At 44.7% G+C, this 23326-nt stretch overlaps 1 protein-coding gene across 1 annotated transcript in view; it reads left to right on the top strand.

Moving 5' to 3' along the window:
* Positions 1-23326, top strand: part of ADCY1 (adenylate cyclase 1) — a 227356-nt gene that overhangs the window by 58704 nt on the left and 145326 nt on the right. The window contains exon 2 of the mRNA XM_056857493.1: positions 20382-20531. Coding sequence (XP_056713471.1) covers positions 20382-20531 — 150 coding nt within the window. The remainder of the gene's footprint in view (positions 1-20381; positions 20532-23326) is intronic.

Below are 23326 nucleotides of genomic sequence, written 5' to 3'. Positions count from 1 at the left end.
ATCAGTTCCCCTGGAGAAAATGGCCCCTTTGGAAGGTGGACTCTTGGCATTATATCCCACTGAAGTCCCTCCCCTCCCCAAACCCAACCTTCCTCAGGCTCCAACCCCGAAATGGTATTTCCCAGCCTGGAGCTGGCAACCTTAGTTGTTGGGCTGGCTAAGTTTTACCCCTTCACCCCCGCCTATTTCTGCTTCATTGTGAAGGTACATCAACATGCAACAGGAATGAGATTTACACATGAACACATGAAGCTGCCTTATACTGAATCAGACCCTTGGTCCATCAAAGTCAGTATTGTCTACTCAGACCTTCAGTGGCTCTCCAGGGTGTCAGGCAGAGGTCTTTCACATCACTTACTTGTCTAGTCCCTTTAACTGGAGATGCCGGGGATTGAACCTGCGACCTTCTGCATGGCAAGTAGATGCTCTACCACTGGGCCACAGCCCCTCCCATTTAAGACAGACACAGGGTTGTTTTCAAGAGAACTTGTGGTCCTGTAAAAACCCTTACAAGCACACAAACTCTTTTCTCCAGAATTTATATATTAGTTACTATTGCAGACTGGGAAGCCCGGTTGATCAGTGATGTTGATCAGTGTTGCTGCCAGCAGCAAAAAAACAAAAAACCTTGCATGTGGTTTTATTGATTTCGATTAGTTGAGTTTTTACCAATCCCTGCTGGCTGTACATTGATCATCTTGTAACATTTTATCCAGTTGGCTTTTTGTGGGCCTTTCTTCAGTTATGTTGATTCAGGATTTGTGTTTTTTAAATTGCTGGAAGCTGCCTTGGAGCATTTTGCTGATAACGTGGGATATAATAATTATTATTTAAAAATAATAATAATGTGAGTGTAATACAATAAGAATACAACAGTTAGTGAATGGGTCCATTACATTAATTTGTTACATCCTTTAAATTGCCGACAAATGGGTGCCTCTAATTAATCCTTCAGAGAAGGAGCCTTGGGGGGGGGGGTATTTTACTTTGGTTTTAACTTGTAATTTTTGTAATGTTTTAGCTATTGTTGTGAGCCATATTTAGCCAAGAGGAAAGGTGGTGTGGAATACTATAATGAATAAATGAATAACCAGGCAACAGATGTTTGAATTGTTGATTTGCTTTTAATAAAAATACTCAAATCTGTTAACCTTTCCCAAGTATGGGAGAGCCTATAGGACGGCCCATTTGAATGCTCTGCCATCACCTGAGATGAAGGGCAGATTTAGTAAAATTCCATTTTCCAATAGGCTCTGCCCTTGTGGATCTGGCATTAAAGGCACAATAAGCCATTTGTTTTTTTCATTGTCCATTATTCAAGGTTGATAGACAAGAGTCATTTGGGAATGGAAAGAAGGCACTCATCCTTCCTGAAATTTTTTAAATAACAAATAAATCGAAGATGATGAAGATTTCAAAATTTATATATTTATTGGCTGCCTATTTTAAAGGATGAGGGGAATATATTAGACATTAAATATTTTGCCCATTGTGCTTTAGTGTGGTCCCGCTTAAGACTAGGGTTGCCAAGTCCCTCTTCACCACCAGCGGGAGGTTTTTGGGACAGAGCCTAAGGAGGGCAGGGTTTGAGGAGGGATTTCAATGCCATAGAGTCCAATGGCCAAAGCGGCCATTTTCTCTGGGTGAACTGATCTCTATCGGCTGGAGATCAGTTGTAATAGCAGGAGATGTCAAGCTAGTACCTGGAGGTGGCAACCCTACTTAAGACCTAGTGGTAGGGTTGCCAGCTCTGGGTTGGGAAATACCTGGAGATTTTGGGGGTGGAGCTTGCGGAGGGCAGAGTTTGGAGAGGGGATGGACTTCATTGCTATAGAGTCCAATTGCCAAAGTGGCCATTTTCCCCATGGGAACTGGTGTCTATCACCTGGAGATCAGTTGTAATAGCGGGAGATCTCCAGCCACCACCTGGAGGTTGGCAAACCTACCTAGTGGTTGTTTGAGCAGAATCATTAAAGTAAAATAAAAATACTTATAGATTGCAAACACCCCTCTTAGAAGAGGCATCCCCCCTCTTAAGAACATAACAAGAGCCCTGTAGCCATGAGTCAGAAGTGACTTGACAGCACTTAACACAAATATTAAGATCCTAGCTTCTGTAATGCACATGTACATTATAGTGTGAAAAGAGTGGCAAGACTAACAACTGAGCCAGCATTTTATTCGTTGTTATGTCAGACAGTTATTAGGATTGCCAGCTCCAGGTTGTGAAATACCTAGAGATTTTGGGGGTGGAGCCTGAGGAAGATGGGGTGTGGGGAGGGGAGGGACATCAATAGGGTATAATGCCATAGAGTCCACCTTCCAAAGTGCCTGGTCATATAGGCCTCCAGGTTTGGCACCAAGCGGATTAGGGAGGGTTCTGCACATGCTGGTGAAGCCCTGCTCTGGTCCAAGTTGGACTAGGGCATAGGGTGGCCATATGCCTGGTTCTGGTGGGCAATTGCCTGCCAATCCACCAGGTAGGGCTGTTGAAATTTTTTTGGGTATGGTTCGGATTCGGCAGAATTCGGCCTGTTTTAATATGGGAAATGCCAAAGTCCAAACTCCCCCAATTCGGATCCGTGGAATTCGGCGCCTAGTTTGAGTTCGGGGGGAAATTCGTCCGAATAAAGTCATTAAAAATGCACTCGTGCCTTTCCGCGGCTCTGGGGGGGATTTTTGGGGGTAGAGGTCTCAAACTTTCAGGGTAGCTTGAGGGGACGCTTCTTGCAAGAACCCCAAAGATTTGTAAAGATTGGGTCAAGGGGACCTGAGATATGGGGCCTGAAAGGGGTCCCCCCTTAATATGCATCTTTATTCTATTTACAGCACACATTCAAGCCACTCCGTTGCTGCAGGGGGCGCATTTTTGGGGGTGCAGCCCCCAAACTTTCAGCGTAGCTTCAGATGAGGCTTCTTGCAAGAACCCCCAAGTTTTGTAAAGATGGGATCAGGGGGTCCAGAGATATGGGTTCCCCCCCTTTTCCCTATTGGGATGAATGGGATCAGCCGATCCTATGCATCTAGAGAGCGGCAAATCCAAGGCAAAACCTCCCGTGCTAACCACTGCAATGCAAAGCAACACGCGAGTGACCATGGAAAGGAAAAGAGGCGCACTAGGCTAGCTATAGCAAAAAGGAAAAAAGGGGCAGGTGACTTGGACCGTGCAAATGTATTGTGAAAGTCAGATTTTGCAAAAACATTTTTGAGTGAGCAGCAAAACAGACCATGCAAAACAAAAAAAACAAAAACAGAGTTTGTATTTTCTGCCCTGCTCCTTCTTCTCATGGTGGGGGGATGTTCCCCCTTATGCAAACGACCCCACCAAACTCAAGCAAGTCTCACCAGCACCACCCCCACCTCTCCAACCAATACGGCGCCGCGGTGCACCCCCCAAATGGGAAAAAAATCCAAGACGCAGGGGATCTCACGCAAGCCGCCCCGTTGCACTCAAACCCAGGCTAGAGGCAAAAACAGTGAAAAACACCAAGGAGGAGGCTCGACACCAAGGGTGCCGAGCGGAGAGAGACTTGCTAGCCGCCGCACAGACTCAACTTTAAACTTAACTTTAAAAGCAGTACACACACACCCACAGAGGTGAGCCTCCTTTGGCTTCCCCCCCCACAGAAACTGCCCCCCCCCACAGACTCTGCTTCCCCCCCCCCACATACACACGGAAAAAAATTATAGATTAAAGCCCCAAAAGGGGTCTTACTGTGGATGTCTTCTGTTCCATCAGGAGGGACTGGGTAATCCAATATGATTCCATTTAAGCACGGGAGGTTTTTCCTTGGATTTGCCGCTCTCTAGATGCATAGGATCGGCTGATCCCATTCATCCCAATAGGGAAAAGGTGGGGAACCCATATCTCTGGACCCTCTGATCCCATCTTTACAAAACTTGGGGGTTCTTACAAGAAGGCTCATCTGAAGCTATGCTGAAAGTTTAGGGGCTGCACCCCCAAAAATGCGCCCCCTGCAGCCACGGAATGGCTCGAATGTGTGCTGTAAATGGAATAAAAATGCACATTAAGGGGGGACCCCTTTCGGGCCCCATATCTCGTGACCCCCTGACCCAATCTTTACAAAACTTGGGGGTTCTTGCAAGAAGGCTCATCTGAAGCTACGCTGAAAGTTTGGGGGCTGCACCCCAAAAATGCGCCCCCTGCAGCCACGGAAAGGAGCGAATGTGCACACGCACCCCCCATGGGGATTTCTCTCTCACACAAACAGATACTCTCTCTTTTTCTCCCCGGGCCACGCAGCAGCTGGGCTCACGTGCTCAATCGCGACTGATTAGCCAGAAGAAGACCCTGCTTGGCCACAAATTGGCCGTGGGAGAATGCTGCTTACTAACTGATGGTTATGCTACTGTGCCGAACCCCGAATTTGCTGAATTTATTCTCTGAACACCCCGAACTCGCCGAATTTGGCTCCCCGTTTTCCAGCCTTTTTTGAGTTCGGTTGCATTTGAACTAAAAACCGTTGAATCCGGGGAAATTCAGCTGTTTTTTGGTTCAGGATGAACCGAATCAACAGCCCTCCCACCAGGCTGCATTAGGGCTGTTGAAAAAAAAATTCGGTAAAATTCAGATTCGGCAAAATTCAGCCTGTTTTTATTCAGGAAATGCCGAAGTCCAAACTCCCCCGATTCGGATCCATGGAATTCAGCACCAAGTTCCAAGTTTGGGGAAAAATTCGGCCAAATAAAGCCATTAAAAACGCATTCGCGCCTTTCCGTGGTTCCGGGAGAGCATTTTGGGGGGTAGAGGTCCCAAACTTTCAGGGTAGCCTGAGGGGATGCTTCTTGCAAGAACTCCCAAGTTGTGTAAAGATTGGGTCAGGGGGTCCCATGATTTGGGGCCCAGAAGGGGTCACCCCCCCAAAAAATCGCCCACCGAAATAAAGCCACTTATTGGCCCTTTTCCGTGATCCCGGGGGGCATTTTTTGGGGTAGAGGTCTCAAACTTTTAGGGTAGCTGGGAGGGACCCTACTTGCAATAACCCCCAAGTTTTGTAAAGATGGGATCAGGGGGGGCGAAATATGGGCCCCGAAAGGGGTCCCCCCTTAATGTGCATTTTTATTCAATTTACAGCACACATTCGAGCCATTCCATGGCTGCAGGGGGCACATTTTTGGGGGTACAGTCCCCAAACTTTCAGCGTAGCTTCAGAGGAGCCTTCTTGCGAGAACCCCCAAGTTTTGTAAAGATGGGATTGGGGGGGCGAAATATGGGGTCCCCCCTTTTCCCTATTGGGATGAATGGGATCAGCCGATCCTATGCATCTAGAGGGTGGCAAATCCAAGGCAAAACCTCCCGTGCTAACTATTGCAATGCAAAGCAACACGTGAGCGACCATGGAAAGGACAGAGGCGCACCAGGCTAGCTATAGGAGAAATACGCGACTTTTGGAGTGTGCAATTGAAATTTGCAAACTCCAAGCCAGAGAGGCAATCTAGCTGTGCATTGCATGCTATTAATTAACTCAGCAAAAAGGAAAAAAGGAGCAGTTGACTTGGACCGTGCAAATGTATTGTGAAAGTCAGATTTTGCAAAAACATTTTTGAGTGAGCAGCAAAACAGACCGTGCAACCCCCCCCCCGAGTTTGTATTTTCTGCCCTGCTCCTTCTTCTCATGGTGGAGGGATGCTCCCCCTTATGCAAATGACCCCACCAAACTCAAGCAAGTCTCACCAGCACCACCCCCCACCTCTCCAACCAATACGGCGCCGCGGTGCACCCAAATCCAAGACGCAGGGGATCTCACGCAAACCGCCCCGTTGCACTCAACCCCAGGCTAGAGGCAAAAACAGTGAAAAACACCAAGGAGGAGGCTCGACATCAAAGGTGCCGAGCGGAGAGAGACTTGCTAGCCGCCGCACAGACTCAACTTTAAACTTTAAAACTTTAAAAGCAGTACACACACTCCCGCAGATGTGAGCGGTCACCCCCCCCCCTTGGCAGAATGGGCAAAAGCCTCCTTTGGCTTCCCCCCCACAGAAACTGCCCCCCCACAGACTCTGCTTCCCCTCCCCAATTAAACCTGGAAAAAAAATATAGATTAAAGTCCCAAAAGGGGTCTTACTGTGGATGTCTTCTGTTCCATCAGGAGGGACTGGAAGGACTGGGTAATCCAGTACGATTCCATTTAAGCACGGGAGGTTTTGCCTTGGATTTGCCGCTCTCGAGATGCACACAGGATCGGCTGATCCCATTCATCCCAATAGGGAAAAGGGGGGGACCCCATATTTCGCCCCGATCCCATCTTTACAAAACTTGGGGGTTCTTGCAAGAAGGCTTCTCTGAAGCTACGCTGAAAGTTTGGGGGCTGCACCCCCAAAAATGCACCCCCTGCAGCCACGGAATGGCTCGAATGTGTGCTGTAAATGGAATAAAAATGCACATTAAGGGGGAGACCCCTTTTGGGGCCCATATTTCGCCCCCCCGATCCCATCTTTACAAAACTTGGGGGTTCTTGCAAGAAGGCTCCTCTGAAGCTACATTGAAAGTTTGGGGGCTGTACCCCCAAAAATGCGCCCCCTGCAGCCACGGAATGGCTCGAATATGTGCTGTAAATGGAATAAAATGCACATTAAGGGGGAGACCTCTTTCGGGGCCCATATTTCGGCCCCCCCTATCCCAGCTTTACAAAACTTGGGGGTTCTTGCAAGAAGGGTCCTTTGAAGCTATGCTGAAAGTATGGGGACTCTACCCCAAAAATGTGCCCCCTAAAGCCACGGAAAGGAGCGAATGTGTACATGCACCCCCCCACGGGGATTTCTCTCTCACACAAACAGAAATTCTCTCTTTCTCTCCCCGGGCCGCGCAGCAGCTGGGCTCATGCACTCAATCGCGACTGATTGGCCAGAAGAAGACCCTGCTTGGTCACCGATTGGCCGCGGGAGAATGCTGCTTACTAACTGACGGTTATGCTGCTGTGCCGAACCCTGAATTTGCCAAATTTATTCGCCAAACACCCCGAACCCGCCAAATTCGGCTCCCCGTTTTCCCGCCTTTTTTGAGTTCAATTCCATCCGAACTAAAAATTGCCATATCGGGGGAAATTTGGCTGTTTTTTGGTTCAGGACGAACCGAATCGACAGCCCTAGGCTGCATGCAGAAGCGCTCCTGCTTCCCCTCCGGTGGCAATCCTGTGTGCGCGGCTGCGACAGCACCACTTCTGGGGTAAACTTGGGGCACAGCATCATGTGGGATGCTCTTGCACTTGCCCCCAAAGGATGTCCTGCACAATGCTGCATTTCTAGGTTTACCCTGGGAGTGATGTCATTGCGGCCACTCAAAAAGGATCACCGCCTTCTGCCCTGCCCCTCAAAAGCTCCTGCCAACGCAGAGGGGGGAGCTGGCAACCCTACTAGGGCAGCTGTTTCACAGAATCCCTAATTAAGTAGTATTGAATGGGATATGCAGGTAGAAAAATAAAGCACGTACTGCCTAATCGTGTCCCAGCTGTTATGGCAGAAACAGAAGCTTGTTTGAAATTATATTTTACATGTGAGGCCAGCGAACCACAGCTGTAGAAATATAACATGAATCTCCTTTTCTTTTCTTGTCTTGGTAGTATCTTGGCATAGAATCTGTTTCAGACCACATGTGGTTATTCCTCATGAGTAAAATTATTGCAAGATAAAATTGTATCCATAACAAATTCTCTTCCAAGACACACTCTAATTTTTTTAAATCTTCAATATATCCAAGAGTTGGTTACTATTCTTATGCCCCCCCCCCCAAAAAAAAGTATATCTTCCCTTCAAGGCAGAAATGAGTCAGCAAGTAGGTTGCCAGGTCTAGGTTGGGAAATACCTGGAGATTTTGGGGATAGAGCCTGAGAAGGGCAGGGTTTGGGGAGGGGAGGGACTTCAATGCCATAGAGTCTACCTTCCAAAGCGGCCATTTTCTCCAAGGGAACTGATCTCTGGCACCTGGAGATCTGTTGTAATAGCAGGAGATCTCCAGTCACCACCTGGAGGTTGGCAACCCTACCTGCAAGAGACGCTGCTTTGCTTTCACTCTGGGAGCCTGGTTCGAGCCCTGGGCATTTCTGTTGCTGCATATCAGAGTGCAGAACTAGGAGGCTGTTTAGAAACCGAACCTAAATTTGTATTCTGAATTTTGTTTTTTCCTCCCCAAAACAACATTTTGGCATGTTTGCTTAGCTCTAATCGTAGCCTGTGCTCACAAGTGGATCCTTATGTTGTTCTCTTCAGGTAAATGCATCTGAAGAAATAGAACCATTATGCTAACTGATATTCAAGCCAGAGGAGATTATAAACACTTTGAGAGTCTGTCTTGGAAGTAATAGAAAAAATAACATCATATAGGAAGCACCTATCTCTTCTGATATAAAAACCCACTTGAGATTTTAACAAAAACAAAACAAGAAATATAATACCTGTTCTTTTCTGCTGTTTTTGTTCTCATCTGAAAACCATGTGGGGAAAAATATTCCCTGTGATGTCAGCTTATCTGAGTTGCATCTTTTAAGAAAAGATTTCCTGTTATTTGCAAGCACGCAAATTCAGGTCCTTCCCTCTGCAGTGCTCTTCTGCTTCGCTGGCCATTAACGCATGGCTGTTTTCTCATTTGTTTGTCCCTGTCCTATCTCACACCTTCCAATCCCACGTTCCAAAAATTGAACACGCAGGGAGAGGGGATGGGGACAAACAAATGAAGAAGGGCAGCGGCAGCGGGGGCTCCTTCCCCCCACCCTGCCTCTCTCTCCCCCTCTCCCCAGTGCCCTCCTCGGCCTTCCCCCAACACCAGCCGGGGTCTTAGCCCACCTCGCAGCCTGCAGCCCAGAGCCCCACAGTCAAGCGCCGAGGTGGCAAAGTGGTGAGGAGGTGAAGCAGCAACGGCTCCCTCTGGTGCCAACGTCGCACACTTCCAGCCGATGCATACCGGCTGGAAAAGGATATGGTTGCTCTTTGTACCCTATGAAGGGATTGAATATTCTGTGCTAAGTAGAAATCAACTGAAGCTATGTGAGCTGAGATTGAGTAGTAGCAAAACTGAAACGGATGATTGTAAGTAAAATTTTACTTAGAATGTTTTGTGTACGTTGGATAGGAATGTTATTGGATATTTTGATATATAATTATTCACTTATTGTACAGAAACGGGACTGATGAAGATCGGAAAGAATTGAAACAATTGTATCCCTGTTTATCTTTCTGCATCTGAAGACTTCTACTTTGGAGTGATTGTGACTGTATATTCTGTACATTGGTTGTGCTTATGCTATTTGATTGGCTTGTTGCTAATTGTTTACTTTAATACACTTGTTGTTATATACAATTGGTATGCTATTGTCTGTACTATTTTACTAACCTTGTGTATAGGTACAGTGGTGTTAATTTGGGTTGCTTAACTTCCAGGTAGTAGCTGGAGATCTCCTGCTATTACAATTGATCTCCAGCCGATAGAGGTCAGTTCCCCTGGAGAAAATCGACGCTTAGGCAATTGGACTCTATGGCATTCAAGTCCCTCCCCAAACTCCGCCTTCCTCAGGCTCCACCCCAAAAACCTCCCACTGTTGGCAAAGAGGGACCTGGCAACCCTAGCTGGAAGTGTGCGGCGTTGGCTCCAGAAGGAGCCGCTGCCGCTTCACCACTTTACTGCCTCGCCACTTGACTGTGGAGCTCCAGTAGGGTTGCCAGGTCCCTCTTTGCCATCAGCGGGAGGTTTTTGAGGCAGAGCCTAAGGAGGGCAGAGTTTGGGAGGGACTTCAATGCCTTAGAGTCCATTGTCAATGCGGCCATTTTCTCCAGGTGAACTGATCTCTACCGGCTGGAGATCAGTTGTTATAGCAGGAAATCTTCTGCTATTACCTGGAGGTTGATTGGAGATAAGAACCTATGCCGTAATTAGTAAAACTGAAGGAAATGGCAGCACGTGGGCTCACAATTAAAAAGCTAACATTAGTCAAAATTATGAACCTTGAGAAGGAAATCAAAGACAATTCTTAATTATAGAAATTCACTTTATATAGTAGATGAAGTGGCTATGCACTGTAAACAATATAACTGTTACTTCACAGTCATGAAATTTACAAAAGAATGTAGCAAGCAGACTTAAGTATCCAGTCTTCCAATTGACCAAATTTACATAGAAGTACATATAACAAAAATTAATGGTATAAACAGACTATATTTCCAGTCCATAAGAAAAACAACAGACTTATATATTCAGTCTATAAATGACCAATTAGGTCAGCATAAATTCCCAGGCGAGGGAAACACAAAATAAGAAAAACTCAAAATAAAAGATAAGGAAAACTCGAAATAAAAGATAAAGGACCCTTCTAGGAATTATTTTTCTTTTTCCAGGTGAAGCCTGCGAATTGTAAAGCGTCCTGTGAAAATTTCAGAAGTGTCCAGAACGGAAGGAACAGGACGTGTAACCGGTCACCACACATTTCGGTGACTTCGTCAGCTGTGTATTGTGGGACTTCTAAAGCGGCTCATGTTCCAATTTTGTTAAAGTTGGCCGATTTTTGTTTCTGTAATAAACATTTTGTATAATAAACATATGTGACTGTTTAATTATTTTCTTAAATTATCAATTTTTACCTAAGATGCAAAGCTCCACTTAAAAATTGATAATTTAAGAAAATTAATTTTTGTTATATGTACTTCTATGTAAATTTGGTCAATTGGAAGACTGGATACTTAAGTCTGCTTGCTACATTCTTTTGTAAATTTCATGACTGTGAAGTAACAGTTATATTGTTTACAGTGCACAGCCATTTCATCTACTATATAAAGTGAATTTCTATAATTAAGAATTTTCTTTGATTTCCTTCTCAAGGTTCATAATTTTGACTAATGTTAGCTTTTTAACTGTGAGCCCACGTGCCGCCATTACCTGGAGGTTAGGTGATGGAACAATCCTACAGAAGTCCGGTTTCCTTTCTGTTTCGGCTTAAAATGACAGCCTTCCTCAGGGGCCACTATATAAACAAAATAACAATATGCAGTACATCGGCATAAACAATAATCAAAAGCATGCTTAATCAGAAAGAAGATTATCAAAGTACTTACATGCTAGCTGTAACTTACAATGCTTCTGCGTTGGCAAAGTTGCCATGTTACCGCCCCAGTTAAATAGAGTACGGTCACGTGGGTAAAGAGTACGGCTCGACTTTAACAATTTAAAGATACAGAGTTCTAAACATAATGAAAGCCCTATAGCCCTATAGCTAATACACATGCAGTTATACAGAGACATCAAACAAAACTTATAGGCTCTTAACATGCTTTCTGTAAGAGCCTATAAGTTTTGTTTGATGTCTCTATATAACTGCATGTGTATTAGCTATAGGGCTTTCATAATTGGCATGTAAACCATGCGTGATGATGGCTGTATTGTGCCAAAGCAGGGGTGGGGGAGGGCTGTTCTTCGTCCTGAAAAGATAAATAAGATGGTGTCGAGTTGTTTTTTTTAATGAACGGTTTTTGTGTTTGTTTATTTATTTGCAACATTTATGGCTTGCCAAGGGCAGCTTACATAGTAAAAGTTTTAAAAATGACCAACTCTTCTAAAAGAGCTTTAAAATAATAATAATAAAAAACCCTAGAAGGAAGCAAGCAGGTCTTCTTTGGAGAGTGCACCATAACTCCAAGACAACTGCCGCCTCTTCTAGATGACAACCTTAAAATGGTACTTGGTTAATCTAAATATTTGGGGTATTTTACAAAAGAGTAACCATGTACTACAAAGCAACTTTAATGCTTTGGCTGGATTTGAGTTCAGTTTACATTTTCACATCTTGTACGAACAAAACAGACATTATTTAGCATCCTTTCACACATCCTGAATAATGCACTTTCGGTGTACTTTCAATGCACTTTAACAATACTGCAAGTGGATTTTGCCGTTTCACACAGTAAAATCCAGCTGCAAAGTGCATTGAAAGTGCATTATTCGGCATGTGTGAAAGTGCATTTTGAAAACTTATTTGGATTTTTAAATATGGAAAGTAAAGCTAGAAAGTAAATTCAGTGGATGTCTACTATAAGGATGAAAATTTACAGGAGTTGTACCTAGGGTTGCCAATCTCCAGGTTAGGGTTGCCAACCTCCAGGTACTAGCTGGAGATCTCCTGCTGTTACAACTGATCTCCAGCCAATAGAGATCAGTTCCCCTGGAGAAAATGGCTGTATTGGCAATTGGACTCTATGACATTGAAGTCCCTCCCCTCCCCAAGCCCTGCCCTCCTCAGACTCCATCCTCAAAATCTCCAGGTATTTCCCAACCCAGAGTTGGTAACCCTAGTTGTACCAGTCACCCAAATTTAAGGCAGATGGGAGAAAGCCTTTTTGTTCTGCAGATAATTAAAATGGTCATTTACACACCATACGCAGGGAAGCCTTGTACTGGCATGGATCCTCAAGCAGAGAATTGCCCCGGGGGGAGGGGGGAGCACCAAACTGTACATCTCACAATTTCACAAAAATAGAGTGTACGAAAAGGAGAAACAAAGCCCTGTTTCTCCCCATCTTATCTCACAGTGCTCCTTCAATGTCAGCATTTTTTTCCGGGCCCATCTGACTTCTGAATTTGGAACTTGGCCAGAAAAAGAAAAATGCTTCTAATCATCAGAATGCAATGATTTAACATTATGTTGCAGGAGGAGGGTTAGATCTTATTGCCTGCACACTCCAGTTTTTTTTTTTTTTTAACTTAGGCATGCCCTTGCTTTTCATGTGAACAGCTGGACTCCCGTGTCGTGTGTCCTCTCCCCAGAGGATTTTAAAAACCAATAAGAGATCTCAGTCACTGAATCGGCTGTTCTCTCTCACACAGACATGATCTGATTCCTTCATCGTTGTTGATATCTCTTACATCTCCCCAGTGTATATGTGCTCCTTACTGTCGGGGTGTGTGCGTGTCGGGAAGAAGTCTTAAGCATTTATTCTACGCCCACCCCCAGTCTTCAAAGATATCAGTTGGACTGCATCTATCTGTTCCCCTCCCTCAACTCTCTTCAGCCCTGCCTGCCAGCATAGGCAAGCAAAACCCTTGCTTTTGTTCCCTGGCGGGCAGCTAGGCTGACTACTTACCCCAGGGGAAGAGAGCAAGCCACGGGGGCCATTACCTTCCTTCAGAGTCTCTGCTACTACCTCTCCCTCAGCTGCCAAATAGGATTGAAGTAAATAGGAGTGAAGATTTGAACTAAGGGTATATTTCTTGTAAGTCAAGCCAAGTGGCCACCATCTATTTCCTGTTTTTCTCTGGTGATTTGGGCTAAGTAACCTGTGGGGAGTTAGGGACATAGGAGGCACATTTCGGTTCTGGTTTTCAGAAAATTGATTAAATCATTTTCTTTTGATGGGCTTAAAGTAATTAATGTTTTTGATGGCTCCACTGATACTTGGGCACCTGCTTCTTATCTTATTGTACTGGTTTTCTTATCTGCCGTCTGTCAATTTATTGTGATGTAGATTTTTTTGAATTTTGTTGATATTGGACTGGATCCAGACAGCTTTTCTGGAAGGAAGAAGATGACCTCTTTGACCAACAAAAGGCTTACGCTAAGAATCATGGGGCCTGAATGTACGAAAACCATGTGGGGCGGGGGCTGTAATATGGAGGGAAATAGGGTGACATTGTGGGTGCTTTCACCCATCCTGAATAATGCACTTTCAATCCACTTTCAAATGAGCATTTGCAAGTGGACTTTGCCATTTCACACAGTAAAATCCAGCTGCAAAGTGCATTGAAAGTGGATTGAAAATGCATTATTCAGCATGGGTGAAAGTGCCCTGAGTGAAAAAGCTGGCCGGATCCAACCCATAATAAACTGCTTGGAGTGTGCATCATAGCACTAAAAATGGAGGTAAATTATTTTAAACAAAGTTAGAGCAAGCCATAGATGTGATACAGAATGTTTTCCTGGGAGTCTCTTCTCTCTGCATTGGAGCAAGGAATAATTCTATGGGCCGTTTCCTGGCTGAATGATCTTAGCTTAATCAGGACAGTACGATTTGTAGCCATCATCTCCAGCTTGCAAGAATTTCAAACGGTCCCAGAATCCCATTTTATAGCAAAAGAGAAAATAGAAGGAATGAAATGAACAAATGACTCTACAGCACTGTATCCCCAAATAGGCAGCCTGTTCAGAGTGCAATTAGCTATTTTTTTCTCTCTGAAAGGAGGATACTGGCTACCAGAGGAATCACATCCCTTGTGTTGTCTGTGATGAAACTTCAGTGTAAGTAAGTGTCAGATGTTGTAATGAATAGGGTTGCCAGCTTCCAGTCTAGGGTTGCCAGGTCCCTCTTCGCCACCGGTGGGAGGTTTTTGGGGCGGCACCTGAGGAGGGTGGAGTTTGGCGAGGGGAGGGACTTCCATGCCACAGAGTCCAAATGCCCAAGCAGCCGTTTTCTCCAGGTGAACTGATCTCTGTCGGCTGGAGATCAGCTCTAATAGCAGGAGATCTCCAGCTAGTACCCGGAGGTTGGCAACCCTAGGCTAGTCACAGTTCTCTTTGAACTCTCTCAGCCCCACCTACCTCACAAGGTGTCTGTTGTGGGGAGAGCAAGGGAAGGAGATTGTAAGCCACTTTGAGACTCCTTCGAGGCAGAAAAAATCAGGGTATCAAAACCAACTGTTCTTCCTCTTCCTCTTCTTCAATAATGCTCCATTGTGATGAAAGTACTAGCTTGTGGCTTCAGTAATTTGTCAGCAACCACCTAGTTTTATTTTGGGTGAGGGGAGGCAAATACATATATTACCCTTAACACTGAACAGGCTACAATCCTGTGTCTGAAACAGCGGTAACAGTTAATGTGTAGTCCTCAGACCAGCATAGATCATTAAGAGGGTCCATGTTTTTTTAGCTGATTTATGGACTGTTCTATCAATATCATTTTACACTGCTCTGTTTATTTGTACAGTGCTCATATGTCACGGCTTGTTTTTATTGGTGGTTTTAATTGACTTGGTTTTAATTTATTTTGTTTACTGGGCTTGTTTTATTGATTTGTTTTACCAGTATAATTTTTCATTGGCTTTGCTTTGTGGTCTTGCTTAGTTTTGTTTTATCGTTTCAGTCGTGAGCTGCCTCAAGCAGGCTTGGATGGGTGGTGTACCAATTTTCTAAAAATAAAATAAAAAGCAATGTAGGGGTTGAAGTGTTGGATTCGGATCTGCATGAGCCAGGTTCAAATCCTCACTGCTCACTCGGTGACCTGACACACACTCAGCCTAGCCTACCTCACAGGGTTGTTGTGAGGATAAAAATGGAGAGGAGAACAATGTATGCTACTTTGAGCTTGGAGGAAGGCTAGGATAATACAGTATTCAATTAATGAAATTATTTTCATGTGTAGTTAGCTTCAGGTAGGGTTGCCAGCTCCGGATTGTGAAATACGAGGAGATTTGTGGGGTGGAGCCTGAGGGTTTGGAGAGAGAAGGGACTTCCATGCCATACAGCCCAATTGCCAAAGCGGCCATTTTCTCCAGGGGAACTGATCTCTGTCACTGTTATATCATGTGTAATAGTGGGAGATCTCCAGCCACCACCTGGAGGTTGGAAACCCTAGGTTCAGGTCAGAACTGTGAGGGTAACTGTGAATTATAAAGTGTGGAAAAGAACCTTTATGCAACGTGTGATAAGACCGCTAGGTAAGCTGAGCTCTGAGTATAAAGAATAGCTGTTTCTTTTCTGGAGTAGAACTCTTTGGTTCTTCTATCTGGCTCCTCCGTTTTTGAAATGTGCTACTTGGGTCTACTGTGCATCAGCATGCTGCTCATGACAAAAGGACTGATTGCAGAAATCTCTGGGACTTTTTCCCCATGTGATTCTGAAAGGATGTTTGTGAAGCCTTCTTAGTTCAGTAGCAGCCAATCAGATTACAGAGCCCCAGAAGGAAACAAGGCAGAAAGCAGTGTTTCTTTGTGAAATTCTGGCATTCTGTTATATAAATAAGTTTCCTCTTAACAACTCAAAAGACTGAGATTCGCAGACCCGCCATGGTGTTCATCCCCTCCTATAAATCAAGGATGGGCCTATGCAGCTTATGATCCACCAAACCAAATTTATCCCACCAGACATTCGTAGCTGTCCATCAGAGGTCTCTAAAACGCCTGCCCTAGATGACAAAAATATAAGGGGGTGTCCACAGTCATCAAGAATCATGCATGTCAGAACTGTGGTTGATTTCATGAGCCAAGAGCTGTCCGGGTGCATGGGAAGTTCTCTCCTGCATGGTGTAATGGTTAGGAAAAGTTGACTCTAATCTGGTGACCCAGGTTGGTTTCACCGTTCCTTAGGGTTGCCAACCATTCCTTGGGGTTGTGTTATTTTCTGACAACAGCCAGGTACTAGCTGGAGATCTCCTGCTATTACAACTGACCTCCAGCCAATAGAGATCAGCTCACCTGGAGAAAATGGCTGCTTTGGCAATTGGACTCTATGGCACTGAAGTCCCTCCCCTCCCCAAACCTCGCCTCCTCAGGCTTCTCCCCAAAAACCTCCTGCCAATGGTGAAGAGGGACCTGGCAATCCTACCACTCCTCCACATGAAGCCTGTTGAGTGAACCATGGACTAGTCACAGTTCTCTTCAAACTCTCTCAGCCCCACCTACCTCACAAGGTGTCTGTTGTGGGGGGAGGAAGGAAAGGTGATTGTAAGCCGCTTTGAGACTCCTTCTAGGTAGAGAAAATCAGGGTATCAAAACCAACTCTTCTTCTTCTTGCCATCAAGTTACAGCCCACTTATGGAGACCCCATTGGGTTTTCAAGGCAAGAGACATTCAGAGGTGGTTGCCATTAGGTAGGGTTGCCAGGTCCCTCTTCGCCACAGGTGGGAGGTTTTGGGGGTGGAGCCTGAGGAGGGTGATGTTTGGAGAGGGGAGGGACTTCAATGCCATAGTGTCCAAAGGCCAAAGCGGCCATTTTCTCCAGGTGAACTGATTTCTGTTGGCTGGAGATCTGTTGTAATAGCAGGAGATATCCAGCTATTACCCTACCGTTATGGTTGCCAACCTCCAGGTGTCCCCTGGTGACCTCCTGCTATTACGAACAATGACCAGACGACCAGGATAAATTATCTTGGAGAAAATGGCTGCTTTGGAGTGTGGCCTATGGCATTATATCCTGCTGAGGTCCCTCCCTGCCTCAAACCCCACCCTCCCCAGGCTCAACCCCCAAAATGTCCAGGTATTTCCCAACCCAGAGCTGGCAATCCTGTTTGCCGTTGACTGGTTCTGCATAGCAACCCTGAATTTCCTTGGTGGTCTCCCATCCAACTCCTAACTAGTTCCAACCAACCCTTCTTAGCTTCTGATGTCTTCTGAGATCAAGCTAGCCAGGTCAGGGCAAGTATTACATATATTTCCATCCTCCCAAAAGTTTCTGTTTCCCCTCAGCAAAACCACCAGAAAAAAATGTTTCCCCCCCATGGTTTCAAAATTTCTGGAAATATTACATCAAATAAATAAATAAATAAATAAAAAAGTCTATGTGGGAATAAAACATTTGTTATTACTCAAGGTGCTGCTGCACTCTTGTTTATTTCCACCCACAAAGCCATTCCATGTATACTGTCTTAACGAATCTTGAAAGAAACATTCCTATTTTATTTCTGAAACCAACACTTGAAGCAGTTCTATGGTGCAGTTAATTCAAAGGAATCAGCTTTGTCATTCAAAAGGCCCAGGGATTTGAATGGTATGTTTATGGGGATCCATCCTATTTAGTGGTACGAGGGGTGGGGTGGGGTCAGATTATCTAAGGTTTCTAAGAATGGTGATCTTCAGGTTAAGAATTTGCAACAGAAATTGTGTTTCTTAGACCTTTGTTGTGGGCGAAGCAGCTTTCAGCACTCAGAGCCCTTGTTTGAAACTGGAGCATGCATCCTTTGTCCTGATTTCATTTCATTCTGATTTCCACGCTTCTTCCTCCAGCCGCAAGAGCTAGAAATGTAAGCCCCTGCTTGAAACCTTCCAGTTCACTGTTCGTGCCAGTGCAACAGCAGGACTAAACTATGCATATGGCCATCTTGGTGGATGGTTAGGGTTGCCAAGTCCCTCTTCGCCACCAGTGGGAGGTTTTTGGGGTAGAGCCTGAGAAGGGCAGGGTTTGGGGAGGAGAGGGACTTCAATGCCATAGAGTCCAACTGCCAAAGTGGCCATTTTCTCCAGGTGAACTGATCTCTATTGGCTGGGATCAGTTGTAATAGCAGGAGATCTCCAGCTAGTACCTGGAGGTTGCCAACCCTATACATGGGTCAGAATGCAGCTGCCCACACCCACTGCTTGGCTGTGGTGATCAGTCTCAAGTGTCCTTTAGCTTTAACATAGGGTTGCCAACCTCCAGGTGGTGGCTGGAGATCTCCCGCTGTTACAACTGATCTTCAGCTGATAGAGATCAGTTCCCCTGGAGAAAATGGCTGCTTTGGCAATTGGACTCTATGGCATTGAAGTCCCTCCCCTATCCAAACCCCGCTCTCCTCAGGCTCCACCCCCAAATTCTCCAGGTATTTTTCAACCCAGAGCTGGCAACCCAGCTTTAACAGCAGAAAGGTTACCAACAAGGCATCTCCTGTCCTGTTGCTTTTCTGGTCTCCTTGCTTACCTTTCCTCCCCTGTTCTCTGAAGTCAGTGTTTCCTTACAACAAGTGGTAAGGTTAGGGTTGCCAACCACAAGATAATGGAGGAGAAAATAGACACCACTGTACTAGTATCAAAGGATAAGAAATTCAGTACAGGAGCGAAGAATACTTATAAGTGCAAACAAATATTTATATGCTACCGTGTCTAATACAATACACACTTCATAAATATACAAAAAGAACCATTCATACAGTTGTAACACACATACACAAAATCATCTCTAGGATGGTGGTGAATGGAAAAAGTTCAATAAAAGGTGCAGTTTCTCTCAAGATATGCTCAACAGTCTTCTGTATTCATTCCATGCAGGTAAGTAGAGGTAATAAATATTAATTCAGGAGGAATAACTTCATGGAGGATACGGCCGTTTCAAATTCTTGACAATTTGAATTCTTCATCAGTCCTTCAAGCATTTTCCTCTTATATTGCACATCTTGATAATAAATTACAAAGTGCTGGATATAGTTCACAAGTGAATGTTACCCTTCGTGGGAATTGAACTATATCCAGCACTTTGTAATTTATTATCAAGATGTGCAATATAAGAGGAAAATGCTTGAAGGACTGATGAAGAATTCAAATTGTCAAGAATTTGAAACGGCCGTATCCTCCATGAAGTTATTCCTCCTGAATTAATATTTATTACCTCTACTTACCTGCATGGAATGAATACAGAAGACTGTTGAGCATATCTTGAGAGAAACTGCACCTTTTATTGAACTTTTTCCATTCACCACCATCCTAGAGATGATTTTGTGTATGTGTGTTACAACTGTATGAATGGTTCTTTTTGTATATTTATGAAGTGTGTATTATATTAGACACGGTAGCATATAAATATTTGTTTGCACTTATAAGTATTCTTCGCTCCTGTACTGAACCACAAGATAATAGCAGGAGATCTCCTGCTATTATAACTGACCCCCAGCCAATAGAGATCAGTTCACCTGGAGAAAATGGCTGCTTTGGCCATTGGACTCTATGGCATTGAAGTCCCTCCCCTCCCCAAACCCCACCCTCCTCAGGATCCGTCCCCAAACCTCAGGCTCCGCCCCCAAACCTCACTCCAGTGGCAAAGAGGGACCTTGCAACCCTATCCATAAATGACCCAGTGCTCCAAACCCACTGCCCCTCTTGACTGGTTGCTGGCTGGTCTTGATGATTATGCTATTTCAAGACTTGTTGGGCTCTTTCACACATGCCAAATAATGCACTTTCAATCCACTTTCAATGCACTTTGTAATTGGATTTTACTGTGTGAAAAAAATCCATTTACAAACTATTGTTAAAGTGGATTGAAAGTGGATTGAAAGTGCATTATTCAGTATGTGTGAAAGTGCCACTGTTAGTATCAATTCAGTATCAGGTGGCTTGGTCCTCATGCCTGGCCACAAGGTGCCAGCTTCAAGATTCACAGCCACTGGAGACAGTTATAAGAAGAAGGGCTGCAGCTCAGTGGTAGAGTGCATGCTTTGCTTGGAAAGATCCCAAGTCCCCTTGCTAGCATCTCCAGCTTAAAGGATGGCAACTAGCAGGGTTGGGGGAGCGGCTGCCAGTCAGACAGTAGTGGTCAGGGGTACATGGCATGTTCCCATGACCTCTAATGAGCAAGACACATTTCTTTTTGCGCTGAAAGAATATCATGGACGCGCCTGGGTTGTAGACATGATAACAACTTGAGAGTTGTGTGAGAATGTGTGTATTATAATATTTCTCTTTTGTCCCCTTCTTTCTCCCCTTACAGCTTGTGGCCAATGCTATCCTTTTTGTCAGTGTAAATTTGTATGGGGTCTTTGTGAGGATTTTGACAGAGAGGGCACAGAGGAAGGCTTTCCTTCAGGCCAGGAACTGCATAGAGGACAGGCTGAAGCTGGAGGATGAAAATGAAAAACAGGTCAGTGACATGAGCTCTCATTTTTTCATTTTATTTTTAATCTCGTCTTTCTTTGGTGTCACAGTGGCAATACATCCTGCAGGACAAGAGACCAATCTGTAAGGAAGATACCTAATTGCAAAGTGTATCTTGGCTTTCAGAGCACACAGTTGCCTTGCTGTTCACTTGTGAACAACCACAACAAGAAAAAAACCTCAGCATATGGGGCTATTTCCATATTCAGTGTAAGCTCCAGATAAAGCAGAAAAGCACAGAGAATTGCAGGGTATTTTTTGTGGTAGCAGGCCAGGAATAAGGCGTCACACTACCCAAAAATGCAAATTATATTTTAATTTGTAAATTGGATTTCAGAGTCATGCTTTAGTACAGGGGGGGAAAGACACACACACACACTTTAAAGAATGAACTACGCTGTTAATACTGAAACAAATTTGAAGCCAGTGAGCACGTTCCTATAGTGAGACACCAAACTGATGCTATTAGGTGTGAATAGTCTTGAAGCCTGTTAATTTGCAACAAAATAATTTCCAGTGAAGCCATGGAGAAGATTACCTTTCAGAACAGATCTCTTATTTGAGGGGAAGTTGGACAGCCTGTGTAAGTTGTGGGCAAGTTATCCTGGAGTCTATCACAGTTCAATTTCAGAAAGATAACTTGATTTGAGAGGGTGTGTGTTGTGAAGTTTTTCCTCCTCCTTCTGGAGGATCATGATTATTTGATTTAGAGCTCTGCTTATTGCACAAAGAGGAGAGACCCCTGTCCTAAGAATCTCAGTCCTTTTATGCAGGGACGTTCCCCCATGGTCACCCCCCTGCCAATCACTTCAGGGCTTCCTTTTGATATTGCATTCCTTTTTCGCCTGTCAGCGGTTGCCTCGCTCTACCCACATGTTTTGCCCATGTTTTCCAGATGCTGTTTTAGCCAGAATCTGGAAAACTATGGAAGGAAGCAAGCTTAGTAAAAGTATATTATTAGATCCTTGGCAAAAGGCCTCTGAAAACAATAAAGCCTTGACCTGGATAGCCCCAGGCTAGCCTGATCTCATCATATCTCAGAAGCGAAGCAGGGTCATCCCTGGTTAGTATTTGGATGGGAGACCACAAAGATAGCTCAGAGTCCCTAGGCAGAGTGAAGCAGTGGCAAACCACCTCTGAATGTCTCTTGCCTTGGAATCCCTGCAGGGTTGCCATAAGTCAGCTGTGACTTGACGGCAATAATAATAATAATAATAATAATAATAAAACTTCTAGCCAGAAGAATGGAAGGCTTCATTATCCCTGGCCACTGGACCCTTGTCCTTTTTATTTTCTACTCCACTAAATATATAGCTCAAGGTTGACTTGGCCATCCATCCTTCCGAGGTCAGTAAAATGAGTGCCCAGCTTACTATAGATAAAGTGTAGATGACTGGGGAAGGTACCACAATTCCTCGTGTGTGCTGAGCGAGAGAGAGACTGCTTGTCAAAATGTTTGATTGGAGTTTTAATTTTTTATCCTTAGTCCCCTTTCCTTATTTTACCTCAGTAGAAATGAGACACCAGAGGCTTTTTTCAAGTTAACAAACAAGAAACAGAGATTTATTAAACATGGTACAAGGGATAGTTTTGGAGGGGAAACTGTAGCCATTTATGCATGGGAGGTTTAGCCTTGGGTTTGCCTCTCTCTAGCTGCACATTTTCGCCATCCAAATGCTCAAAACTAAAAAAATAAGCCTCCATGCAGAGTTTTGAGAATTTGGATGGGGGAAATGTGCAGCTAGAGAGCGGCAAATTCAAGGCAAAACCTCCCACACATAAATGGCCTGTATGTAGGAGCAGCATAGAACCAGAGCTCTTTTATAAGTTTTACTTCAGAGAAGGCAAAAGTCTTAGATGGTACAGAATTACACTTCTTAGATTAAGTTCACAACTTCAGTTCCCTGAACTTCTTATGGATGTTTCCATCCAGACTCTGCTGCCTAGCTATCAGGGAAGGTGGAGACCATACAATCTCTGTTCCCCAGATAAACACAGAAGTATGGAGATTTCTCCTCAGATCTCTCTTCCAGTTCTCACTATAGATATACCCCACTTTTGTGGCAGTGATCCCTAAACAACATTCAGTATTTGAAATATCTCCTTCCCAGAGCCTACCCCCTTCCAGTGACCTGAGAAAGGGCCCTTTTCCTCCCAGTCTCTGCCTGTCACTCCACAGGATTTGTTTTATACCAGCTTAGGTAAATCTGAACCCTCTGGTTCCCAGAGTCATACACAGTTACTGATCATGCAGGTTACCAATATCAGAATCTAATTCTGAATCTATCTTCAGAACAGAGAGAGTGGGTTCCTTAGCTTTGCCCTCTCCCTTTCTCTGAGCTTCTCTCAAAGATTAACTCTTTGTTTGTCACAGAAGGCAATGGCAAAGCCACTAGGGTTGCCAGCCTCCAGGTACTAGCTGGAGATCTCCTGCTGTTACAACTGATCTCCAGCCGATAGTGATCAATTCCCCTGGAGAAAATGGCCTCTTTGGCAATTGGACTCTATGGCATTGAAGTCCCTCCCCATCCCAAACCCTGCCCTCCTCAGGCTCTGTCCCAAAAACCTCCAGCCGGTGGCGAAGAGGGAACTGGCATTAACCCTAAAAACCACCCTGTAAATACCATCTGCCTAGTAAACATCGGGATGTGACTAATGATCAGGTGCTTGCACAGGGGACTACCTTTATCTTAAAGAAACATAAGACGTAGCCCCAGTAGATGTGGTCTGTTTCCATTTATTTTATTCAGGGTATCAGGGATACAAAACACACTCACACAC

This window comes from Euleptes europaea, chromosome 11 (genome assembly GCF_029931775.1).
Source record: "Euleptes europaea isolate rEulEur1 chromosome 11, rEulEur1.hap1, whole genome shotgun sequence".
Lineage (NCBI taxonomy): Eukaryota > Metazoa > Chordata > Lepidosauria > Squamata > Sphaerodactylidae > Euleptes > Euleptes europaea.
The sequence above is the reverse complement of the archived record's forward strand: the minus strand, read 5'-3'. Positions and strand labels throughout refer to the sequence as shown.